This window comes from Morus notabilis, unplaced genomic scaffold (genome assembly GCF_000414095.1).
Source record: "Morus notabilis unplaced genomic scaffold, ASM41409v2 Scaffold503, whole genome shotgun sequence".
Taxonomy (NCBI): Eukaryota; Viridiplantae; Streptophyta; class Magnoliopsida; order Rosales; family Moraceae; genus Morus; species Morus notabilis.
The window spans coordinates 283,631-308,490 of NW_010366489.1; the positions used below are offsets into that span (position 1 = coordinate 283,631).

At 35.8% G+C, this 24,860-nt stretch overlaps 5 protein-coding genes across 7 annotated transcripts in view; 2 read left to right on the forward strand and 3 right to left on the reverse strand.

The window, feature by feature from the left end:
* The first annotated feature begins 1,182 nt into the window (after window positions 1-1,182).
* On the forward strand, window positions 1,183-4,408 carry LOC21398778 (ribulose-1,5 bisphosphate carboxylase/oxygenase large subunit N-methyltransferase, chloroplastic). Its single transcript, XM_010110404.2, has 6 exons — window positions 1,183-1,790; window positions 1,933-1,961; window positions 2,599-2,810; window positions 2,909-3,034; window positions 3,117-3,521; window positions 3,612-4,408. The coding sequence occupies exons 1-6, from the start codon at window positions 1,285-1,287 to the stop codon at window positions 3,822-3,824; spliced, it is 1,491 nt and encodes a 496-aa protein (XP_010108706.1). The 5' UTR covers window positions 1,183-1,284; the 3' UTR covers window positions 3,825-4,408.
* A 552-nt stretch (window positions 4,409-4,960) lies between these two features.
* Window positions 4,961-9,517, reverse strand: LOC21398779 (O-fucosyltransferase 3). 3 transcript variants are annotated; one of them, XM_024173654.1, is made up of 9 exons: window positions 9,436-9,517; window positions 8,649-9,055; window positions 7,704-7,771; window positions 7,497-7,585; window positions 7,249-7,411; window positions 6,747-7,036; window positions 6,275-6,479; window positions 5,632-5,789; window positions 4,961-5,518 (listed from the first exon to the last, which is right to left on the reverse strand). In XM_024173654.1, the coding sequence occupies exons 2-9, from the start codon at window positions 8,899-8,901 to the stop codon at window positions 5,245-5,247; spliced, it is 1,500 nt and encodes a 499-aa protein (XP_024029422.1). In that variant the 5' UTR covers window positions 8,902-9,055; window positions 9,436-9,517; the 3' UTR covers window positions 4,961-5,244. The 3 variants fall into 3 exon arrangements, with proteins under 3 accessions (XP_024029422.1, XP_024029423.1, XP_024029421.1); XM_024173655.1 differs by lacking the exon at window positions 9,436-9,517 and adding an exon at window positions 9,193-9,359; XM_024173653.1 differs by lacking the exon at window positions 9,436-9,517 and having other exon boundaries at window positions 8,649-9,359.
* A 4,730-nt stretch (window positions 9,518-14,247) lies between these two features.
* On the forward strand, window positions 14,248-16,860 carry LOC21398780 (transmembrane emp24 domain-containing protein p24delta9). The gene is made up of 4 exons (XM_010110406.2): window positions 14,248-14,607; window positions 14,720-14,929; window positions 16,371-16,447; window positions 16,565-16,860. The coding sequence occupies exons 1-4, from the start codon at window positions 14,398-14,400 to the stop codon at window positions 16,707-16,709; spliced, it is 642 nt and encodes a 213-aa protein (XP_010108708.1). The 5' UTR covers window positions 14,248-14,397; the 3' UTR covers window positions 16,710-16,860.
* Window positions 16,861-17,327: 467 nt separating this feature from the next.
* LOC21398781 (integrin-linked protein kinase 1) lies at window positions 17,328-21,956 on the reverse strand. The gene is made up of 11 exons (XM_010110407.2): window positions 21,435-21,956; window positions 21,252-21,326; window positions 20,421-20,537; window positions 19,777-19,871; window positions 19,264-19,384; window positions 19,091-19,170; window positions 18,717-18,776; window positions 18,433-18,554; window positions 18,239-18,324; window positions 18,036-18,151; window positions 17,328-17,727 (listed from the first exon to the last, which is right to left on the reverse strand). Exons 1-11 carry the CDS (start codon window positions 21,765-21,767, stop codon window positions 17,601-17,603), a joined length of 1,332 nt encoding a protein of 443 aa, XP_010108709.1. The 5' UTR covers window positions 21,768-21,956; the 3' UTR covers window positions 17,328-17,600.
* A 929-nt stretch (window positions 21,957-22,885) lies between these two features.
* LOC21398782 overlaps window positions 22,886-24,860 on the reverse strand; it is a 3,220-nt gene continuing 1,245 nt past the window's right edge. Inside the window, exons 2-5 of the mRNA XM_010110408.2 lie at window positions 24,564-24,663; window positions 24,353-24,488; window positions 23,453-23,548; window positions 22,886-23,360 (exon numbers count right to left, since the gene is read on the reverse strand). Of these exons, the coding sequence (XP_010108710.1) occupies window positions 23,223-23,360; window positions 23,453-23,548; window positions 24,353-24,488; window positions 24,564-24,663 (470 nt within the window). The 3' untranslated portion in view covers window positions 22,886-23,222. The remainder of the gene's footprint in view (window positions 23,361-23,452; window positions 23,549-24,352; window positions 24,489-24,563; window positions 24,664-24,860) is intronic.

Sequence of the window (24,860 nt, forward strand, 5' to 3'; positions counted from 1 at the left end):
AGAAATGATAATATACTATAGTATATATTATAATTATAATATGTTATATTATATTATATTTTATAATTATACTATATTTCTAGTGGTATAATATAATATTGTTGTAACATTATTATATAAATTAATCACAATATAGTTATTTTATTATATTATATATCATTTTATATTATATATTATGATTGTATTATAATAATAAATAATTATATAACTATAGTTATAATTATATATATGATATCTTTATACTTTTACATATTTAATATTAGTTATTAAATGATTATATTAATATATATGATATTAGTTATATTAACATGAGGTGTAATTTTGTCAACATAAAAATATTTATATCACATTCTATTGGATTCGTTAAAGTAGAACCAAATAAATAAATCATCTTTTCTTTTTATTCTATTCTATTACTATTTTTATTTCCATTCTCATTACCAATCTCCCACTGCAACTAAACGCACCTTTAGAGCATTGACATTTAATTAAATGGGATTGTTTCCCCTCCTCATTTAGGTTGATTTAGTGTGTTAAATGCAGATTTGATGAGTAAGTTTTTCTTTGATGAAGACTCTAAACGGATCTTTCCAATAATGTTATTCACATTTTTTTTTCCTTATTTTCATTATGTGAGGATATAATAGACTTTGTACTTGTAATAGTAGAATTTATGTAAATAAATAAAAAAAAACTAGGTATTTTTTAAAACTAAGTGGTTGTTTGGTATAAAGATTCTAAATCTGAAATTATAATTATGGGTTCAAATAAGTGTTTGTTTATAAAAAGTAAAAAATAATTTTGATTTAACTCACTTAAAATTAGTGTTTGGTTTAAATGGTTATGATTCAAGGTTTGAACCCTGATGATGCGATGTTTTAAACTATGAATCATCATTGATTCTAAAATCAATTACTCCTTGATTTTGGGTGGTTCAAATTCATAATTCTGATTCTAATTTCAAAATTATAATTTAAACATAAAATTATAAATTATGATTCTAATTTTAAAATCAAAACTAGAATTCTGATTTGAACAATTCTACTAAAGTGTTCATAATAGGCATGCCCTAAGCCCCTAGCAATTCAGATTGGGCCGGCCCATCCCACACAAACAATTTTATGTTAATTTTGCAAAATAAAAAGAGAGACAAATCTAAAAAGTCTATCCAGAAGCAGAAGCCATAAATCAAATCCCATATATCCACTTCTTCTGCTCGTTTGCATTAAGCTCACTGCAACTGACTAAACTCAACAACAAGCTCAAACGAAAGGAAAAAAGAAAATGGTGACTCTCTATAGCTTATCTTCATCATCATCCACATTTCTCTTCCCTCCTCTGAGTCTAAAACACCTCCATAATTACGTACCAAAGAGATCCACAACCAGTCTTTACTTCAACGACAACAACAGACCTCTTTCAGCGACGTCTCTCCAGTCGCCGGAATCCGACCCTTCAGTCTCCCCGGAGGTCCGGACCTTCTGGAAGTGGCTCCGAGATGAAGGCGTTGTCTCGGCGAAGACGCCGGCGAGGCCGGCCGTGGTGCCGGAGGGCCTGGGACTGGTCGCGACGAGGGACATCGCGCGAAACCACGTCGTTTTGGAGGTACCCAGGAGGCTGTGGATAAACCCAGATGCCGTCGCGGCATCGGAGATCGGGAAGGTGTGTAGTGGGCTCAAGCCGTGGATCGCCGTTGCCCTGTTTTTGCTGAGAGAGAAGGCCATGGAGGATTCTAAGTGGAGGCTTTACTTTGATGTTCTTCCCGAGAGTACTAACTCCACTGTGTTTTGGTGGGTTTGGCTTGGTTTTGAGTAATTTAATGATGTTAGTTTTGTATATATGTATGTATTCGTGTATATATGCGTATCTAGTGATGGTTTTGTGTTTGAATACTGGGGTTGATAAGATTCTGTTTTTGTGGTTCCAGAGCAGGTCAGAAGAAGAGCTTTCTGAGCTTCAAGGTTGGTTTGCTCACCGTTTTTATACACTCTTCATTACTTTTGTGTTTGCCCATTTTTGTTATGCTTATTGTTAAGTTGCTTTTGACTTTGTGGTCAACTATGCTAGTTCTTAAATTGCGTCTTCTTTATTTTGTATTTCCATTCCACCAATTACGGTGAGTGAGCTACATCTGCGTAGCATGGATATTATATAGAAATTTTAGTCCGGCAAATATATTCATAGTTTACAGATATGTTTCCCTAACGTTAGTACGTATAGCGGTGTTGAGAACAAGTGACTTGGTGGTGTAAAAAGCGACTCATAAATGTCTTCTTATGAGAATAATCATCTTGATAAAACTTAAACGAGATATAAAGAAAGAAATGATATTTTAAAGGAGTTAATTGAATGCCAATATGCCACGAACACATTGCCATTATATTTCAAATAAACTTGGTACAACACTCTCATTACTATGTTTTATATATAAATAGAAGAATCATGTTATATATGACATGCCATATGTGATTTGGAGAATTCCAAAATAGCTTAGGGAATTAGCTTTACATATATACGTTTGCTTAGATGTGAAATCTGGAAGATAGAGTAAGATGATCATATATTTCTGCGCATTCTAAACTTTAAATGCATTTGCAGGAACCCAACTTTTGAGCACAACACTAGGAGTGAAAGAGTATGTTGAGAATGAGTTCAGAAAGGTGGAAGAAGAAGTTATTCTCCCAAACAAGCGGCTTTTCCCTTCTCCTATAACAATGGATGATTTCTTTTGGGCATTTGGGATACTCAGATCAAGGGCATTTTCACGCCTCCGTAACCAAAACCTCGTTTTGATCCCCGGTGTAGACCTGGTAAGATCTAAGAAATCAATCAGTTATACTTGGCACGAAAAATAAAATCTCTATTGTTGCTGGTTTTCAGTTTGAATTCAGTTAGTTTTGTTAATCAGATCAATCACAGCTCCAAAGTAACCACAGAAGATCATGCACATGAGGTCAAAGGACCAGCAGGTCTTTTCTCTTGGGACTATTTGTTCTCTCTGAGAAGCCCACTCTCTGTCAAGGCTGGTGAGCAGGTAAAAACTTAATATTGTATAAACCATATGATCTAAATATAAGATGTGTGTTGATCTGAAACTTGGGAGGGTTCGGAAACAGGTTTTCATACAATATGACATAAACAAGAGTAATGCTGAGTTCGCTTTGGACTATGGATTCATAGATTCCTTGGCGGATCGTGACGCGTATACACTAACACTAGGGATATCAGAATCAGACCCTTTTTTTGATGACAAACTGGACATTGCTGAGACAAATGGTTGGGGTGAGACGGCATACTTCGATATCTTCTTGGACCGTCCACTTCCTCCTGGAATGCTTACTTATCTAAGACTGGTAGCTCTTGGAGGAACCGACGCTTTTCTCTTGGAAAGCATCTTCAGAAACTCTGCGTGGGGCCATCTTGAGCTGCCTGTAAGCCGTGCCAATGAAGAGCTCATATGCCGAGTGGTCAGAGACGCCTGCAAATCCGCTCTTTCTGCTTATAGCACCACCATTGAAGAGGTAAAATCGTCTTCTTCCCCCCTGTGCTACATCTTAGTAGATAGTTTTTCTTTGTATGAAATTTAAACGTCAAAGGAATGTGGATGACAGGATGAGAAGTTCAAAGGAGAAGAATTGGATCCAAGGCTTGAGATTGCTGTTGGAATAAGGCAAGGGGAGAAAAAGGTGCTGCAACACATTGATGGGATTTTCAAGGAGAGAGAATTGGAGTTGGATTTATTGGAGTATTATCAAGAGAGAAGGCTCAAGGAACTTGGTCTTTGTGGAGAACAAGGAGAGATCATCTTCTGGGAGCCCAAGTAGGCCAAAATCAAACTGATCATATGTTGCTTGAGGAATCCAGCAAAACAACTTCTTGTTTCTGCAGAAAATAAGCTCTCCACTGAGATTTGTGATCTATCTATCTTCATCAACTGAATTTCCACTGTCCATCTTTTCCGTCATTTTTCATGTACAACGAGAGCAAGATATGTAATGTGGAGCTACAGTTTCGAACATGTGAGCGCCGAGCCATCGTTAATGTCGTACACCATAGCGATGATTCGTACAAGTGTATGTACCGACATTAAATGATTTCAGCATTTCTATGACCTTGAATTATGCTATGTGCACAACAGTTTAGCACATAAATCTTTCTAGTTTCTACGGTTCACTCTGCACAAGCAGTTGATCACGCACCTTCTGGATTTTTGAATTTCCTTGCACCATTCGGCAAGGATAGCTTATGCACGCATAAAGATCTGTCTGCTTTACTGGTCTTTCTTTTTTTTTTTTTTTTTGTCATTTGATTTTACATTTCTTGTAGCTTCCCAACGCATCTGTTTAATGCATGGTGTGAACAGAGAAGTGATCCAAGTGAATGCACGGGAGGAGATATTTTGGTAGTGTTTTCGGTTGTTTTTTGAAATGTTTCTTCAAAAATAGTTCCAGCATCATTTTAGAAGGGCATATTCTCGAACTGTATCCAAAAAAGAAAAAAACAAAAAACAAAAACAAAAAAAATTGCAGATGGTGCCCATTCTCAGACAGTAGAGAGTTTCTTGTTTCTCCTTTTTTTTTCCCCCCTGAAAGGTGACAAGTAGAGAATTCAATCACGTTAAAAACATTTGTTAAGATAAAGAACGAACTAGAGGCAATTTCTTAATCTAAAATTCTAAATCATGCTATATAATAATTAATGGCACTGGGCACGTGAACAAATAAATGTATATATAAACACGAAAAATTTAAAAGCATAACTTAGATGCCCAAGATAGGAACCCAAACTAGAGGCACTTTTTAATCTAAATCACGCTATATAATAATTAATGGTGCTGAACACTTGTGAACAAATAAATAAATAAATATATATATATATATATATATATATATATAAACACTAATCTAAATCATGCTAGATAAAAAGTATTAAAACCATAACACGTAGATGCCCAACACGGGAACTCCAACTAGAGGCACTTTTTTTGCTATATATAATAATTTAATGGCGCTGAACACTTGTGAACAAATAAATATAAACACTAAAAAAATTAACACCATAACTTAGATGCCCAAAATGGGAACTCAATCGTCATTTGTTACCGTTTCCTACAAAACTCGGGGGGTGTGGGTATACAAGGTAATCAATGCCTCTGTTATGAAGACGTTGTGATTAACCTTACTATGTTGGAGGAGATTCTGTCGAAACACTTCAGAAGATAAATTAAATTTGATTTGATTGCAGTCACCCAAGCTTAGTTGAGTTACCAGAGCTAAACAAGTCATCACGGGTTGTTCCCTCGCAGAGGCACTCTTCGGGATTTGCATAGAAATAATCTTCCTCCTTTGGCTTGTCTGGAACAACTATGCGTCGACTTGGCTGTCCCATCCTTTTCTGGTGAGCCACTTGAACGGCAACCGCAAACTCATCCCACGAAAGCGACCCGTTTTGATGCAGATCCAATAACCCCACAAGTTTTTTCCGATCCAGTAAGATGGTTCTTTTGAACCCAAGATACCTGTAAGAGTTATTTGTTAGGAGCATCTCAAAAATCTTAAGAATCAAAAAACGGTTGTGTTTCTTCCTTATTTGATCAAGTAAAGACCATTTCGCGAAAGCGCCTACACATACCTACGATGACCTTCAACAACTTTAGCCATGTTTCCATCATAGGTGGGAATGAATGTGTTGCTCGCTACAGAAACCATAAAATCTAAAGCAGCCATTTGAGATGAATGGTTCTGGAACTGTTGCAACTCTTCTGGAGCAAGCAACATTTCCTTTCTAACCTGAAAGGATACATAATAATATAGTACGAGAGCTTAGATATAAGCAGAAACACAGCAAGAAAAACAAACTAATGTAGAAGCCTATCCTTAAACCAAAAAAGAAAAAAAGAAAAACAATAACGATTCATATACAAGGAGATGGATATTCATTCTAAAGTCAGTCCGACCTTCAGATGGACCTTGGTGAGGCCACTGTCTTATATAGTTGATAAGTTGTCTAAAGCCCAATTAGTTTTTGTTGATAATAAATGAAAACTACCATATTACTTTCCAATTACTCAATATATTGTTGGGATCTATTATTAGCTGATAATACTTATCCAGGCAACCCATCGTGGGCATTTTTGACCTACAGCATGCATGCCTCAATCATCAAATCGTAAAATGGCCTCCTGATGGCCACAGTATTTCAACAAGGAAAAATGTCTTTGGCAATAATTATACCTAAATGAAAATACATGGTGCAAAACAGTAGATAAACTCACTGTTCGTGGAAATGCAGCTCTTAGTGCCGCAAGTCTCCATTCACTGCCATAAATCTCACCAGCTGCTATATAGATCTGTGTGTTTTTATCGAAACCCAATGCTTGCAAAACTAAAGTTGCCTCCTCTGGAGTCAGAGGGCATAAACCTTGTGATCTTCTCAATTCAGAATCTATTTCTTTATCTCTCCACCAAATGTATGCATATCTGGACGAAATAAGTCAATCCAATGAACAATTCACGAGAGCTGCAATATATGCTTAACACTTCTATAAATTAAAGAGAAAAATGACAAACAAGCTGATCACTAGGACAATACTAATTACTTCATCCCTTGCAATAGTTTTGTAGAAAGCATCTCTTCCACAACAAAACATTCTAAGCAAAAATATCAACAGACATCATTTTTCCAATTCTTAACTGACTAACTGAGCATTCAAACAGCAAAGTATTTCCTTTTTGAATATCACAAACCTCATTCTTTTGAGCTCGTCTGCTTCTACCTCTGTACAGCCACGAGTACAACCCGAGAAAGACAACATGTCCATCTCATATCTTAAATGCAAAGCCACAAAAGGTCCCTTTTCCTGAAGTATGCGAACCAATTTGTGCCCCAAAGTCTCAATCTGGGGAGTGAATCTCAAAGCCTGGAAATTAACACGACATCTAAGTTTCTGAAGATAAAGAGGAAGCCCATTGTTTGCCAAACGTGCATCTGTCTTATTGAAATGCAGCACCCTATGCTTCTGGAAAAGTGGTAGAATCTGCATAATCAAATTCAAGGCCATCGTAAATAGGAGTGTGTATCTACAGAAGGACAAGTTCTGTATCATTGGTATCCCACTTTGAGAACCGTGAATTTTCATAAAACTGCTACTTCAGTGTATTTCAGCATTTTTTTTTCCCTTAAAAATGTGCAATTAGTGAACAAATTTTGTTTTCCTGAAAAATATGATGGAAAATAAAAAAGCAAAACCTGTTGCATGTAGAAATTCTCGTTTGACCAACTAACAGGAGGCATTTCAAGAGGCTTGTGCCCATGTTTCCTGTTAAACCTTTTAGGCAGTCTTCTGACAATTCGGACTTCATCTCTCAGCGAATCAATGAAATGCTTCACATCAAAGATATCTTCAAAGTTACTGAACAAGAAAAGTAAGAGTTTACAATTGCAACAAGCCGTTGATGAAAGTGATTAAGTGAACATAAATCAAACAACAAATATACCTAGGATCAGCCCAGAATGACTTTTTATCAAGCTCCGGAACAACCAGCGTAAGATTTAATAGCCGTGCAACAGCCACCATATCACAGATCTGAAAAGCCAATTTGGCTGTCAACAACTAGAGTCCAGACATAGCAGAAAAGGAAAGAGATGGAAGAGGAAAAACAAAAACAAAACAAAAGGAAGGAGCTGAAATAACTAGTACAAACCGCTGCACGCATTTGATTCAAGCCCCCATTGCAGGACACCCTAAGAAAACCATTACTTTTATATTTTCCTGCAAAATTCAGGACTCAAGGCCTCATTTTTCGCCCAAAAAGAAAACGAGGGAGAAATAGCTCAAGAAACTCCAACTCAATCTAAAATATAGGATTTGACAAAACTTAGAGAAAATACATAAATGATACACACACGCAGAAGAAATATTCAACCATCACTATCGTGGAGCAAAAGTTGTTTGTGGTTTTGAGACTAGTTCTCTTCAAAGAAAATCATTGTGAATAGGTGCAATTCATTATTCTATAAAAACTATGATTCCTGTAAATTAATACGAAAGGAAAATTATTTGCCAACTTGATTAAGCTACAGTGTAAAAGGTTTATCTTATCTAATATATATATATATATATATTTGCATCTGGCATCTGCCGCCCAAGGGTATGGATATAAATCACTAGATAGCGTTAAACCAACTAATACGATCAAAATCTCGTTATCTCATCAAATGTCTATGCTAGCCAAACTTAAAACATCTCTAAAAGATTGAACTTTGAAGCTAATATCAATTCCACAATGACAATCACCCGAAGGGACGAGAACTGTTGTGTGAGTTTGACAATTGTATAATTAGTGAGAAATAATTGACAAGCCATCCCCACATCTCTAGAGAAGGTATGGCCTTAGCTTAAAAACTAAGACATTAATCCGTTAAATTAAAGAAGAAAAAAATAATAATTGAAGAACACAAAAGTAAAAAACTATTCCACCCGTTTTAGATAACCCTAAATTTTCCAGCTTTATGATTGCCATTATTCATTCTTAATTTGTTTTTCGCATCACTCAAGTTACAATAAGCATACGCATTATTGCTAAATTTCATTCATTGAAAGAAAAACAAAAGAAAGAAAATTGAGGTTGGAATTGGAGAAAACTCACTCGCTGGAAGAAGAGGCGGCGGCGACGGAGCCGCCTCCTCGACGCGGAGCGGAAGCAGCTTCATCCGATTGGTGACATTGGAGAACAAATGCGGATGCCACAGCTCTCCAACGGCCACAAGCTGCACCAGACACGTCCATACCAAAATGCTGGAGCACACGCGAATGAACCAAACCTGCAATCGCGTCCGCGGGATCACCGGAGCCGGAATCTTGTCGCAGCGGACCGGTATGCCGTCAGATCTGACCTCCATTTTTCTTCTATGATACACCACATTGCCGTCTCATCGGCTGATTCCGATAATCCCGATCATCCAATTCAATGCACCGAATCAATTTCTCAGCTTTTCAGTTCACGTTCGAAATCAAAACCGCATGGAAGCCCTAGGCTCCGATTAGCCCCAAATTCTGAAAGCGGAACGAACCGAAAAAAAAAAAAAAAAACCTTCAAATTCTCAACAGGAAAAATTCAGATTTCCGAAGGATGAGCAGAAAACGCATAGAGATAGGAGACACGGAATGAGTTTGAAACGAAGATTAGTTACGAGGATCTCAACAAAGCAACGGAAGAGAACAAAATCAGAAGCTTTTTCGATTTCCTTTTCCGGGAAAATCTTTTGTTTTTCTCGGCCTTTCTCTCTCGCGGCACACCCGCCAGGTAATGCTATAAATTCTTCATTTCCGTATTAATTTTTAAAATTTTTTTTTTCTTTCTTCAAAATAATAAAACTCAAACTTAAAAAAAAAAAAAAAAAATCTCACTTCCTCTTTCTCTCTCCCTTTCTAACCTTTTTATGTAAAACTTGATGAATATCGGCGTTTGGTTGGTTACTGGATTCAGGCTTTTGAAGGAAAATCACGGAAAAATAGATCTCCTTTTCTTCTAAGCTTATTTTATTTATTTCTTTCAAATTTACTGGAATTTTATATTATATATTTTTTACTTTTCTAAGATAAGAATTTTTATTGAAATGATCATTTTTTGAATTTTTCCCCTTTTTTTCTGCAGAGAATTCTTATAAATACGAAAATATTGACAATGACATTCCTGACCTTAGTAATTATAATGTTTTTTTGTGCTAGTCTTATAATATATCTAGGTTTCTAGTCTACTGCGGTAAAGTTTGTGTACTCTGTTGTCCCAACAGCTGTAAAAATGTCCATTAAACATTTATATATCATCAATCTTTCACCCAAAAAAATAATAGTTAAATAATAGATATCAAGCTACTAATGTGTTTATCATTTACATGCGTCTGAGTAGAATATTTTCTTATTGCTTTAATAACAATCAATTACCTTACAAATCTCATGATTCTAATGCATATTTTTGGCACATTTTCGTTTGGTTTATGGAATAATTCTATCTTCTTTCCATTTTCTACTTTATACATATCATTTTCGTCTTTCTTTTTAAGTTTATCCATCATTTTTGTGTTTTCGGTTGGAGTATAACTTTTACACAAACCAAACACTGGTGAGAGCTTATAACATTTTTGGGGTTTCATTCCCACCAACAAAGTTTGACTATAAACAAAAGTGCAATGTAACAACCAACAACAATAAACATACAAAATATTGGTTTTGGTTGAGCTCTTTTAAGTCAAGACCCAACTCTTTTAAGAAATTGCATTTATTTGCTAGTCTACAACCAAACTTTTGAAAGTAGGAGAAGTAGAACTTATCAAGTAAAGTACTTCCTTGTCATTCTCAATGAGGAATCCCAAATGTGTATATTTGCATTTGGTATGTTTTGCTGGAAAACCTTAATTTTCAAGTACGGCTATATATGGCTTGAAGTAGAGTGATTCTTTGACGTAGTATAAGGAATTTAGGACAACTTCCATTTGATGGTGATTTTTCACACAGTATCATGTAGAACAACCTTGTCCTTTTGTCCCATGTAAATCCAATTTTTCACCTCCATATTCTCATCCCAAACTTCCCTTTCACGAAAAGTTTGCCTTGTTTTTTTTTCAGAGTGTGGAAGAAAAACCAACGAAAGTGGTGAGGCAATTATGTTGGGGAACTTAGGTAAAGAGCAAAGATGTTATGCTGCAAGGAAACCCCACTTGAAGTTTTTATTTATTTATTTGTGTTTTTATTCATGATTAAAACGCACTTGATCATCTAGCAGATTTATCATTCAATGATACAATGTTAGTGAGAATAAATTTAGTTTTTTTTTTATAAAAAATCTGTGGGGTTCTGTTCTTTTTTTGGCATGTGATGAATGATGGTAAAAGATTGCTGCAAAGTGCAAATTACGGAGCCTAAGCTTCAATACTCAATGATATATATTTCAAAGGAAAACAACCGGTCTTTTACCCCTTTGCAAGGCTTTTTATGAAGGGTCCATATATATATAGCAATATGTAAGAAAGAAAAATCATCACGGTTTGAGTACTTTTCTTTTTTCCATACTAGTTGCATTTGAAATATAGTTCTCTACTTTTGTCATCATTAAAATGAATGCAAAAAGGATTATCCCTAATTATCTTAATTGAGAAACTTACTTTTGATGCTCTACTGAATTTTTATGAGAAAACAATCTTCTCGGTGAAAACCTGAAGCTTTTGGACAGGTGAAGGAGAAGGAATTGACTCCAACATGTAAATCTCCTTAAATTAAAAAAAAAAAAAAATCGATCTATAATTTAGTTAAAATAACGTTGCTTATAATTAATAGATTTAGAATTTGAAACATGATATTTCCCAAGAATGCAATATTTATACATAGTCAAGAGAATTCTAATCCAAATTAAAATCTAATTCAAATAATTTAAACTAAGAACTCATCTACTAATAATTAATAATTTAAAATTTTTAAACTTTAAAAAGATACTAAACGAAACTAATTAATCCAATCTCTTAATAGTAGGATAAATTAAATATAAAATAAATTAAATTTAAATAAATCAATCATCCTTATCAATAAGGACGGTACTTTTAAGTAATGATGAACTAACAATCATTAACACGACTAGCAATTTCAAAATGAGTTGTGACTAATAGACTTTTACTTGTATAAGGTGAGAGTATGAAATATGAATTGGCTAACTCTTTTTTTTTTTTTTTTTTTCATACAATAACCCAAATTCCACTCTATATATAGCGTGATCTAGTGGTCAATGACAATTGCCTACTTAGTTGTCATAAAATAATATATATATATATATATATCTACTTAAGAAGTTTACCAACCCATTGTATCACAAAGTGGGTTTTAATCCTACACACATTATATAACGCTAGTCTAACTATACAATAATAGACCCCTTTTTTTTTTTTTTTTTTCCTCAGAAAACTTGTGAAATTGGAATACTACAACCGAAACTTGTGTAGCTCTTTCAGTTAACTTGATCAGCTGGTTCATTTCATTAGGTGTGACCAATAAGTAATAACCCATTTTATCTGCCATTGGAAAACACATTTTGGCCGTGGCTTATTTACTTGGTAATTTTAGTTGTGAAATTGTACCAGCAAGCGATTCATATATGTTAAAACTTGTATGCGTTGATATTGTCTTCATTCCAGGTACTAGTATTGAAGATTCCAACGACTATAATTGACCACAAATTCTCCCACCAAAAAAAGTAAAAGGCTATTGTGTGTGTGTATATATCGTTGATGCATGTGAATTAAGTACATCATGAACATGTCCTCTTCCGCCAGATTGCAAAACTTTCGCATCAATGTAGCATATGTAATACAATAACTATATGAGGCATTTGTTGCAAAATCTAGTCGCTTTTTTGGTAGTTGTTCTTCTTTGAGACAAGGCAAGTAGGCATAACAAAATCAGCAAACCATTCATAACTTAGGGACAGGCTCCAAATATCTTAAGAAATTAAGGCATTCTTTGGTTCAAGATTCAAATTGTTGATTTAGTTGGAATTGTAGTGATTTTAATTGTAATTAGAACCAGTGTTTATATACGCAAATAAGCTGTAACTTGAATTGAGAATAAAATCAAAACTATGTTTAGATAAAGTGTTGAAAACTGTCATTAGAGTTTTATTATAAATCTTATAAAACCTCATTGTAAATGATGTTAAAAAATATGCAATATAGACGGAAATTTGTTCCTCTCTTTATTATGAACACGACTGTTTTTTGAGTAATGAGTACACATATAACTCTTTAAAAACACACCTCTACAATTAATAGACCAATGAAAACTTAACACCACAATAAGAGAACCCCGAAACAGGCAGCCCACAAGGTAAAGAAGCCAGTGAAAACAAATATGAACAGTATGGGAGTCGCCACAGGCAAAGCGCCATCAAGTCGTCTCGTCGAGCTACCCATAGTTGCTTGACGGCCAACCTCTCGACACGCTCCCTCTGAGGATATTTGCCGCACCTAGAGACCCCAAATCCCCAAAGATGCCCACCCTCACGAAAACTCACACATCGTGAGTGGCCCCGAACCACAGCATAACCCTACCCAAGCTCACGACCACAGCCACGAACTAAACAATCACCCAGATCTACTCTGATGAGGGAGACAAAGCCCAAAGGCCGTAGCACCATCGGGAATCCGACGCTCCAAATAGAGACAGACGAAGTCTGACGTCCTCCACTAAATACCTTGTCAAAGACCAACTCGTTCCAACTAAATGGACAAGTCCTCCACCAGACCTCTTACTATGATGCCAAGGCTTCCATCACGAGGGCCAGGAGTCCGAAGGGTGGCCAAACGTTGCCACCAGACTCCGGCCCTAAGAGGGAGAAGCCCAAAAAACCCTAACATGAAAATAAAGAGTGGTTATATTTGCACCCAAAAAATTTATAGATGTTCCAATTAATTAACGCTAATCTAATAAAGATTTTTTAAAAATCTATCCTTTTATAGATATAATTTTTATAATACCTAATTTTAATCTTTAGTTTATTTATAAAATAATATAATCCTTTTAACTATTAATATTATATTTTCATTTTTAAAATTAATACAATTCTCTTTATCTTTATTTATCAATTGCCTTTGTCTTACCTGTCTTTCTTCTTCTTCTTCTTTGAACAAAAAAGTACAAGAACAACTCTCGCATTTGATCCTCACAAAGCTATTCCTTTGACTGCTTTAACTAATTATATTGTTTATATTCAAAACTAATAAATACTTATTCTTTATTTCTTGTTTTTAGATTGATTTTGGTTTAATATAAAACAAAAAGTGGAGGTATATTTTTTATTCCTTTGAAAAATACTTTCTAATTATAGTTAATGTAAGTGTATGCTGTGTTATTTTCTTTGAAAAAAATATTAATTCCATTTATAATTAACGTGGGGTATATTAATGGGTTTAATGTAATTTTAATGTAGGTAAAACTGTAATAAACATAAATTATGCATTGGTGGGGGCATTAATAAATTCAGTGGGTGCAAATAAATCGCCGCACATCGGGCCGAACTCGACCTCCAATTTGGGCCCTCGCTACGCTAGCTTGCTAGGACCTAATTTAGCCCAGAAAAACAAATCAGCAACTACACGTGTCTTACCCAACCAAAACCACCCACGTGTCAACATAACTCACCGCGCCACCGCAATTAGTTCGTTGACAGCCACCTCTGATTGGACACAAACCCCAAACGTGAATCTTCGCGACTTCTCTCCCCGTCATTTTCCTTTCTCATCACATCAGATTCGTCTTCGTCTCCGAAAACACCGAAACAGAAGAGCAAAAGGGGAAAAAAAAAAATCCCGAATTTCCCTAGGTTTCTGGATTCTTTTCTTCTCTTTTCCACTATGATTCAATCAAGTCTCGTAATTTCTCTTCTAGTCATCCTAGGGTTTCTATTCTCCACATCCGAATCTCTCCAATTCGAGCTCCAATCGGGTCACAGCAAATGCATCGCCGAGGACATCAAGAGCAATTCCATGACGGTCGGAAAGTACAGCATCGTCAACCCCAACGAGGGATATCCCCTTCCCGAAACCCACAAGGTCACCGTTCGGGTATGGGAAAAACAAAAAATTCGGGAAAGATTTAATTTTGATTTGAAGAAATTGAAAATTGTGTCTTAATTTGATCAGGGTTTTTGTGGTTGTTTGGTGATGATTTTGATAGGTGACTTCGCATTACGGGAATAGCTACCACTACTCGGAGAATGTGGAGACGGGGCAGTTCGCCTTCGTGGCGGCGGAGGCCGGAGATTACATGGCGTGTTTTTTCGCGCCTGATCACAAGCCCCAGACCAAGTTGACCGTTGACTTCGATTGGAAGACTGGCGTCGCCGCCAAGGACTGGTCCAATGTCGCTAAGAAAGGCTCTGTTGATGTAAGTTTTATCGATTGAGTGAGGGAAGTTTTATTGTTGATCTTAAGTCGTTTATGTATTTTGAAGATTGTGGACTGTCCTCAAAATCTATCTTGATTGATATTAATTTGGATTAGATTTTTTTTTTTGTGAACCCGAAAAGGAGCTTTGTTGGCTTCAAGTTATAGCTTAGGCTCTTAATTTCGCTTCCTTTTCCTTGTGGCTACCGGGAACTTAGGCAGAATTGATTGCCTCTGTGGTTGAGGAAGGTTATCTAATTTCCTTTTTGGGTAATTGGGTTTTTAGCAATTGCATTTTTTCGGTATTTGCCTTGGGTAAACGTACTGGATTGAGTCTGGAGATTAGAAAAAGGTCAGCAGAATGCTTGGTTAATGATTGGGTTAGTGAGAAATCATAACAAGGAGATATTGATGTGGAGTTAGTAATAAGTCAGGAGAAGTGCTTCGATTAATCTTTGAATGAGACTTCCTTGTAAACCTAATTGCATGCCACCAAATGAGAAGTGGTTTTTGAAAATGGCTCAAGGCTTTTTGGCAAGCTAGTGTAGTTGAGCTATAAGCTATCTAGTGGATAGAAAATCAAAACTCTGGGTTACCGTTGTCTTTGGTCATAGCCTTACTAAGCTGGATTGAATTCCGAGTGCAGAACTATAATTTATACAAATTACAAAATAAACTAGTCAGAACTTTTGATATCTCTTTTTGTTTAAGGTCTATTGGATAATGTATGGTTTTTGTGTATACTGTTTTGGAATGCATTGAGACTCTCATTAGAAGTGATTATTCAAATAGCACAGCCAAATACTTCTTGTAGTCTAGTCTCTTTGTTCTGCATAACTGTTATTTGCGGGAAATAAATTAACCCATCCAGAAGATTCTGAAACCTTATCATCTTTCTTTTTTTGAGGATTTATTTCCCTAAATTATAATTGTGCTTATGAAGATGTAAACATTCAATTTTTTTTTTCTCCTCTAGGCTCCAAGTATTCTTGAGCTAATTAATTAACTCTTTTAATTTTTGTCTTTCTATAGTCATGAAGCTTTTTCCTTCTTCCCTTGTACAATCTTTACTGAGAGATCTCTTAGGGTTGAATAAGACCACATGGCACGTAGTGTTTCCTTCTGTTTCCTCGTTTTAAGGTTAGTTTTTCCCTGGATGTTTGATAAGTTGGGAGCTAAGAGTGAATCTTAAGTAGTTATATCTACTTATATTCTTGAAACAATGTTATTTTAGCGTAATTATAAAAAAAATATTCATTGAAATTCCGACTTTACAATAGATAATTAACAAATTATGGGGCAAGATTTTGTTATGAGCTCCGCATATCATTTCTTCCCAGCCTGCGCCATTTCATTTTTATTTCACCGATGTTGTAATTGTAAGGATTGGGGCGTGGATTGTGGAAACAGGCTTATGCTGTTATTATGCTTTTGAATGCTAGGTCATGGAATTGGAGCTCAAGAAACTACAAGATACTGTTACTTCCATTCATGAAGAGATGTTTTATCTCCGTGAAAGGTATGGAATTATCTCTATTATTATTTCCCTGTTCTTTGTGGAGAAATAAGAAGCATAGATCATTTATTTATCCTTAATGCTTATGCTCCATCATTTTTATTATTATTTTTTTTCCAGAGAAGAAGAAATGCAGGAGTTTAACAAAACAACAAATTCCAGGATGGCCTGGTTGAGCTTTCTCTCGCTTTTTGTTTCCTTATCCGTGGCAGGTTTGCAACTATGGCACTTGAAGACCTTCTTCGAGAAAAAGAAGCTAATTTAATGTTATTCTATTCTCTTGTAAATTATTTCGGAAGCATTGAACTCCTGAAATAGAACAATTTTCAGATCAACAGTGTTGAGTTACCTGGAAATTTTACAAACACATTTTGCATTACAGAGATTATAATTCGGTTGGGTATATAGCCATCTCATTTGACTCCTTACCAGGAACTTACGGTTTAGTTGTAATTTTCAGTAAGAGTTTTCTCCGAGTCATGACCACATAAGGTTGTATAGGTTTTAGTTTTTCAATCAGGAACACAAGCAAAATCATCAACCGATCTGAAGAATGCAAATTTTCATACATCACCTTCCGTATATATCCGAAACGGAAACTTCAAAAGTTCCCAAGTGAAATCCCTCCTACTGCAGAGATTTCTTTGTTTGCTGTAAATTTTGTCTCTCTCAATATGTCGTTTGTAGAAGCTCAATGGTCTATACCTTATATAACATTACCAAAGGCAAGAAAGACGATCTAAAAGGTGGCGAGCTTTTTATCTAAGTACTCGAGAAAACAAACACACACACACATATATACGTGCGCGCATACATATATATATATATATCTATATATATAAATAAGGAGTAAACATAATTTTTTTTTTTATTATTTCTTGTCGTTATCAATTCAAAGACCAAAAAAAAAAAAAAAAAATTACACTTGAAATGTATAAAGGGAAAAGAATCCAGTTACAGGATGAAGGTTCATGGACATGGTAAAAAGATTGAAATCAAGAGATACAAGCGACTAGAGCTATTTAGTGACAAAGCAAAGGTTTCCCAATCATGAGTATTCACAATCCCGTTGAGCAGAAGAGAGATGTGGAGGTGAAAAGGCAATGACGGCATTGACAAATATGTTACCTCATGAATCTAAAAATGTGGCTGCCTATTACGAATTGAATATGCTCCAGTGATGATCTGCGGGTAGATTTTCCTTTATCTTCTCAAGCCTTTTGAGAATTTCCAAAAAGGGAGGCCTTTGGTTCATGTCCGCAGCCCAACACTGCTCTGTCAACCTAAACATTCATCCGAAGTAAGTAACCCAAATTCAGAAATAAATGGAAATGAAAAAAATATTCAGTTTAATTAAGCTTCCCCCGATAGGAAAATTGCTATTTGATTCTCGGTAGTATATTAACCTAAAGGGCGTAACATTAATGCTAACAAGGAGGAAATAAGATGATGAGCATCATGAAGTTTTTGAGTCACTCGGAGTCGGAATAGCTTATTAGGTTTCTCTGAGCAGGCAAGATAGAATCTAATAAGTTGATGCGCCCCTCAAATGAGGCAAAGCTTTAGCTGACTTTAAAAATTTGAGACTTACTCTCTCAGCTCGTGGCTGTATCCTTTTGAGCGAAATGAGGGCCTGTGTCCTTCTGCCACATATTTGGCTGCCTCGTAAGGCTCATAGTTTGCAAGCGGGGGGTCCCCTTCGAGCATCTGCATCGGTTAAGCATAAATTTATCAGAATTCAGAACTAATATCAAACTTGCCCTTATTTTAGTGTCGTGAACAAAACTACATTACCTCGTACAGTATCATCGCGAAAGAGAACACATCGACCTTTTTGTCATATTTCCGGTGCTTGAAAACTTCGGGAGCCATATACCGGTCTTTTGTTTGTTTCCATGTTAAACACACGAGGTAAAGAAAAAGTAATTAAAAAGAAAAATATTCCATTAACTTAAATTCTTCAACAAAACAACATATGGAATACTGACAACTTCCAGTCTCGCCAGTCATTTTGTACACATCATGAGAATTCTGGACCTTGATGAGCTTACTCAGCCCAAAATCTCCAACTTTTAGATGATCTGCACTGGAATTGACTAAAAGAACATTCCTGAAATTAGGAGGCAAAAATTTCAGTAGTTATAATTAGAATGATGTCAAGGCATGCCAAGTGTTGTAAATGATGGTATTAAGGCAACATTTCAAATAAATCTCTTGAATAAATGCATAAAGTGCAGTTGCTAGAACCACATTTTGAAAATAAGCAACTCACCTTGGTTTTAGGTCACGGTGAATTACGACATTTGGTTCGTTATGAAGATAAGCCATGCCCCTGCCAACATACGATTCACAAAAATGACATTAGCATAAAGTAATAGGCAATGGTTTTAGGGTATTATTATCATGCATATTTGGTTTTTTAACAATACTGAAACTGGAGCATAATTAGGAGAAACCTACCAGCCATTCTCATTGGAAAAGCTTCCTGCAGATATTGAAGAAAGCAAATATCCCTAACCCAGGAAGATACTGGTTTCTAACTTTAGCCTTTTTCTCTTGAGGAGAAAAAATACGGACCAGACTTAAATGGTACTAGATTTTAGTCTTTTTGTTGAGTTGTTTTGAACTTTATGAAAATTCAAGTACCTGGCAATGTCCAATGCAAAGTTTATAGCTGTTGAAGGACTAAGCGAGCCCTTTTCCTTTAGGTACTGATGAAGATCACCCTACGAAAACACAGGATGCATGAGGTAATGAACAGTGGCTTTCAAAATACACTTTAGAAATCACGATTCAGTTCTTAGTTTCCATGAATATACCCCTCGTAAATACTCTGTAATTAACATAAGTGGCTTCTTCTCAGTGACTGCTCCAAGAAATTGAACAATATTAGGGTGGCGGAGCTTCACTAGCAAAATAACTTCATGCCGGAAGTCCTGACTGAATCGGGAAAATATAAAAGAAAGGGTTAGGAATCTGTATTTTTTGTGAGTAGCGATGAAATAAAATTATAGCTACAGCAATTAATTGTTTTCTTGAGGAAGGTGTCACCCCATAAAACCTATGGTCCTAACGTGTGAAGAGTAAAACCATTTTGATCTTAGGCACATCATATATTGAAAATGAGAACTAAAATATTGCATAAATCACCTCAAGGAATCTGAGTAAATCATAATTTGAATCTTATTCAGTGATTATGTTGTTGCCTCTACGTCAATCAGATCAAAACTCGGAATAAATCATAGAAATAGGAAAAACTAAAAGGAGATTTTATAATTACCAAGTTGCGACCACATTATATAGAAATATTGCACACAAATGATGGAGCTTACGTGACCAATCTATCATCTGAAAGAGATGGAAGAATGCGTTTGACGGCAACTGGTGTTCCACGCCAATGGGCTTTCAAAATCTCACCGAAAGAGCCCTACAGCATCATGCATCATAAGTCAAAGCATAAATTGCATATTAATTATGAATGTATAAGACGTGCCTGTATGCTATTAGACCAAACTTCAAAACAGAACGTAAGACACTTCTACTCCTAAGCAGAATCACAAAATCCAAGACATCCATTGGCAGAAAAGAAAGGCCAAGAAGCAAAAAAGTAAGCATGAATTGAATTTGGGAAATTAGGTTCTTTGATCATTTTTCTTTATGCTCGCTCTATTTTTGTTCTTTTAGTTTTCCCTTTTCTCCTACTCTGGAAGTTTCATCTGAAAGTTGGACTATGAAATAAAAAAAGTCATCTCCTACAAAATCAATTTTGAAGTACTTTATACATGTTTGACTGCAGGGTAAAATCATGTAACAAGTTATCTTTTCCTAGTAAAACAGAGAATAGCTAAAAGAAGCAATACAAAATTGCAAATAAGAAATAACAAATTAAATTTCGACTTCTTTGAGTAGTTTGAATACCGTTCCCTACTACATAGATATTCCATTATTTCCAATATCAACAAATAAAAACTCACACCTTTCCTATGATATTTGAGTTTGAAAAGTCCAGCTCGGAAGGCTCGATTTCCCAGTCACACTTGTTAGGCAGAGGAGGTGGGACCGGCTTCGGTTCAAAATGACTTCCAGTTTGGCCCTGCAGCATTAACACTGAAGCCTTAGAACTCAATATCGAATAAATAACTAGTAGAAGGTATAAATGGATCAGCAAGAGGCTTTGAGAACATCTGATGATGAATGGGGAAAGTAATGAGGTTTCTCAAATCATAATCTTTGTTATACTAAGAACTTTAAGTTGTAAACATTACTTAAAATTGATGACCATTTAAGATTAATAGAGAGCGACTATTATGCAAGCATGAAGTCGACCCAATCTCCGACTATTTGATCCAAATATTGATGCAGGATTTAGCTCCCAAAATCTCTTTCCTCGCAATCCAATTAAACGTTATGCCAGCTTTCTATGAAGGTTAAGCAGTAATGGAGCAACTTCATGGTCTACTATTACGACTAAATTTCTGAAAGTTAACCTCTATATATTGATCAACAACAATCAAAACTGGTATTAGTTCGGGAAATAAATTGAAAGGTACAATGACAAAAACGTAATTCTTCACAACCCATCTCTCTGTGCAATTAAAATGCAAATATATTCAAAAGCTAATGCATTCACTAACATAAAAACAAAACCCAGAAATACATTCACGCAATTCATCTAGTGGGAAACCAAAGAAGGGAATAAAACACTTTAACATAATTATAAAAGAATTTTTTTTTCCTACTCGATTACGACGTTTCGTACTAACACACAGAGAGAGAAAGAGAAGTAGAGAGAAGGCCATGGACTTACAAAAGACAAGCCGCCATATGATTTTAACAGCTCAATCATGGCGTGTTTCTTCGCTCCTTCTGCATCCGCCAGAGGCTGCCATTACCCAAAAAAAAAAGCAAAAACACTTCGCTTAATTCATAACAGAAGACAACAAAAACTTCGCAAATTTGATCGAAATAGCAGTAGGATTGGAAGAAGTACGGTGTTCTTCCAGCGATCCTGGGCGTTGACGTCGGCGCCGTAGTCGATGAGGCACTTGGCGACGTCGATCCAGCCGTGGAGGGAGGCGACGTGGAGAGGAGTGCGGTTGTCGTAGTCCCTGGCGTGGACGAGCGACCGATCCTCTTCCAGAAGCTTCCGCACGGCAACGGCGTCGTTTTGATGGGCGTGCCACAGAATCAGCGACGTCCGGCTCACCCTCGCCTTCTCCTTCTGTTTCCCCTTCTCCCCCGCCGCCGACGGACCGCACGGAGTGCCTCCCTTCCCGCCGCCATCGGCGTTCCCCGCCGATTCCGGCGTCGACTCCGAGCTCATCGCCGAAGACCGGATCCAATGGAGATCTCTCTCTTTCTTTCTTTCTTTCTTTCTTTCCTCTTTGGGAATTATGAGCTGGCTTTTGAAGAGAAATGGAATTTGGGTTTTGGGTCGTCTTCTTTGCTTGAATTTTTATTTATTTTACGTTTTTGTTTAAATTCTTTCTTCTTTTTCTTCACTGCCGCTTCTCTGAGCGTTTACTTTTCAACGGAATATGGTTCCACTTCCCTTTCATTTCACTCTTTTGGTCTTTTTTTCATTTTATTTTATCAAAAAAAAGTAAAATATCACTTTATTATTCAATTATTTTTGCCTTCTGTTTTCTAAATTGTCAAAAAAATTATTTCCTGAAATCACATTATGAATTTATGAAAAGAAAAACATAAATTATTAATGAATGATACACATTTTTTTCTAGTTTGGTGGATTCTCTTTAAATTTACTACTTCCTTAACTTAATTCAAGAATTTCTTTATTTGACATTGAAAAATAAATTGCAAAAGTGGTTCTATTTTCATTTTGTCAGTTCTATACTAAAAATGGTCTGTTTTACATATTGTTAAATGATTTTAACAGGTCAAACACTTAAGTCTAACCATTACTCTTTCTAACAGTACGCGTAAGGAAAGGATCACTCCAATTTTTAAAGTTGAAGGAGATATTTAGTAAAGGGATTCATATTATGATTTAAATTATGATTTATGATTCGTTACAATATTTTCTCTTATTAAAAATACACGTAAATTAAAAATAATTATAATCTTATAATTTTAATTTATGAATTAAACGTTCTTGAAAGGATTTATGAGCTCGGAATATGCGAAAAACAAGTCCTATCACCACTTAGGTTGGCAATTTGGGATGACCTAGATTCATTGACTCAAACATTGAGCGAATAAGAAGAATATCTGCTTTGGTAAACGTGCATATCCAACAATTCTTAAGAAACCCAGAATCCGGAAAGTGCCAATTATGGCCTGCAAATTGGCATGCAAATTGTGGAGTATTAAATATGGAATGGGACAAGTGGATATCGGAAAATGGAAAAATGAGGAAATATTAATAGGTCTTTCTTTAAAGAGAAATCCATGCACGATTTTGACGCCAACCAATGGGAAAATGAATTTATGTTTATCTGTGCGTGCAATGTGGAAAATAGGACTATCCGAATACGTCATCTTTCTAGAAAGAAAATCTGGCGTGTAAGAGTAGACCAAAAAAAAAGAAAGTGGTGACATATACAATTATACACCACGTAGAATATATCATAAATTTAGCTGTGAAATTTAATACCATACGACTGGTGAATCGTAACCAGCAGTTTCTTTTCTTTTCTTTTTTCGTTCACAAGGTAAATATATTACAAATTCAGGTTAGTATATATTGCAGTATTATAGCCATCCTCTTGAATAACAGCTTCTTGTACATATTGCAACTTCAACCACATTAAAGACTTCAAATCAAGTCCTCTTGGTCTTCCAGAGATCGCTTGCGGGCCCTCAGATTTAATTCGAGGCTTTGAGGTAGAGGAGGCGTTCTCCCCCGGCGAAAGAGCACTGCAAGAGCTCTCATATTCTGGCAAAGATCGAATACCTGCAAAAGGATATGGAAAGAGTTCAGTGTAACAGAGATTAATGAAGGGTTCAAATTCGAAGGAAGATTTGGAGATTGTTTTGTTTTTGTACCGATGAGGCCTCTATTTCTGCAACACCTTCACAACCTTTGCCTCCTCCTTGCAACAAGTCGCAGTATTTTACAGCTTCGTTCTCGTCTTCAAATACCTACCACACCAACAAAACTTATCAGAAAAGTAACTAGGGATGAATAGACAGAGTAAACAAAGAAATTGGAAAGCTCTTCTGAAAGGGAAATAAAATTTTGTGGCAATGTATCGGAGAGTAGAACGTTTATTTTGGTTTGGACATTGTACCTCTCAAAGATAGGCCGCAGGGTGCCAAAAGAATGTTTCTTTAGAGGCAATGAGATGTTTATAACATAGAATACCAAAATGATTTATCCTTTTTTTTTTTAAGCAATAGGCTTAGGCCTCATTCATTTCACCGATTCGAATTTTCAGTTCTAGATTTTTACAGTTAAAAGCTCTCAGAAAATGTCACATCTAACTTTTTTTACTACAATTAAAAACTCTCTGAAAATGTCACATCTCAACTTGAATTGAAAACTCGAATCCGCAAAGCGAACGAGACCTTAGTTTCTCATTACCGCATTTCCTTATTTTATTTTGATTGAGTTTCCTAGTTTGTCATTTGATTTGCCTAGAAATACGGTAGTTTGTAATTTCAATTCAAAGAATGTTTCATGAATTAATATTTGAGATTTGCAAATTCTAGTTCTCTCCAGAATCCTTTTTTTCTTCCCCCCCCATAGTTCTATCTCTCTCTAGTGGTTGTACTTCGAAGTCAAATGGCTTAACCACTTCTCATAACAGAAGTGTTTAGAATGGAAGATTGTAACAAACTGAGGCTGTCTTATGCTAATACCTGCACAATATATGTAATGACACAACCACTATTCAACTTTCAAGATTAAACCTTTAAAAACAGCTAATGTATACGAATACTTACAAGCACTCCTTCCCTAACATCCTCCACAAGCATCTGAAACTTCGATCCACTTCTTGATTGTTTAGTCTGATTTCCGATCCCAGATCTCAATTTTCCTCCTTGCGAAAACAACTGTCCGAGCTCCCTTTCGACTTCGCTGTTACAAATACGAAAGCTAAGTTAGGGAAAGAGTAGTTTTTGATTTAGGAAAGCCCATGGAATTAAATCATACCTGCGATTTCTTCGGGTTTTCATCGTACACAACAGGTTTTCCCTTTGGGTCAGTACATATACAGGCTTTGAAGTATCTCTCCACGGATTGGCCTCCAATACTGGGAAACAATAACAGGGGGTCAAACATCAAGATGATTTGCATAAGAAGGCATATGAAACTAAGAAGGGGCAAAAAGTGCTAGTTTCCTGAATCATAGTGAGCGACACTGCGCATGCATGAGACGCCATACAAGAACATATCATGAACACAACACTAAAATGCCTTAACCAGCTGGCTAGAAGAGCGGATAAGAAA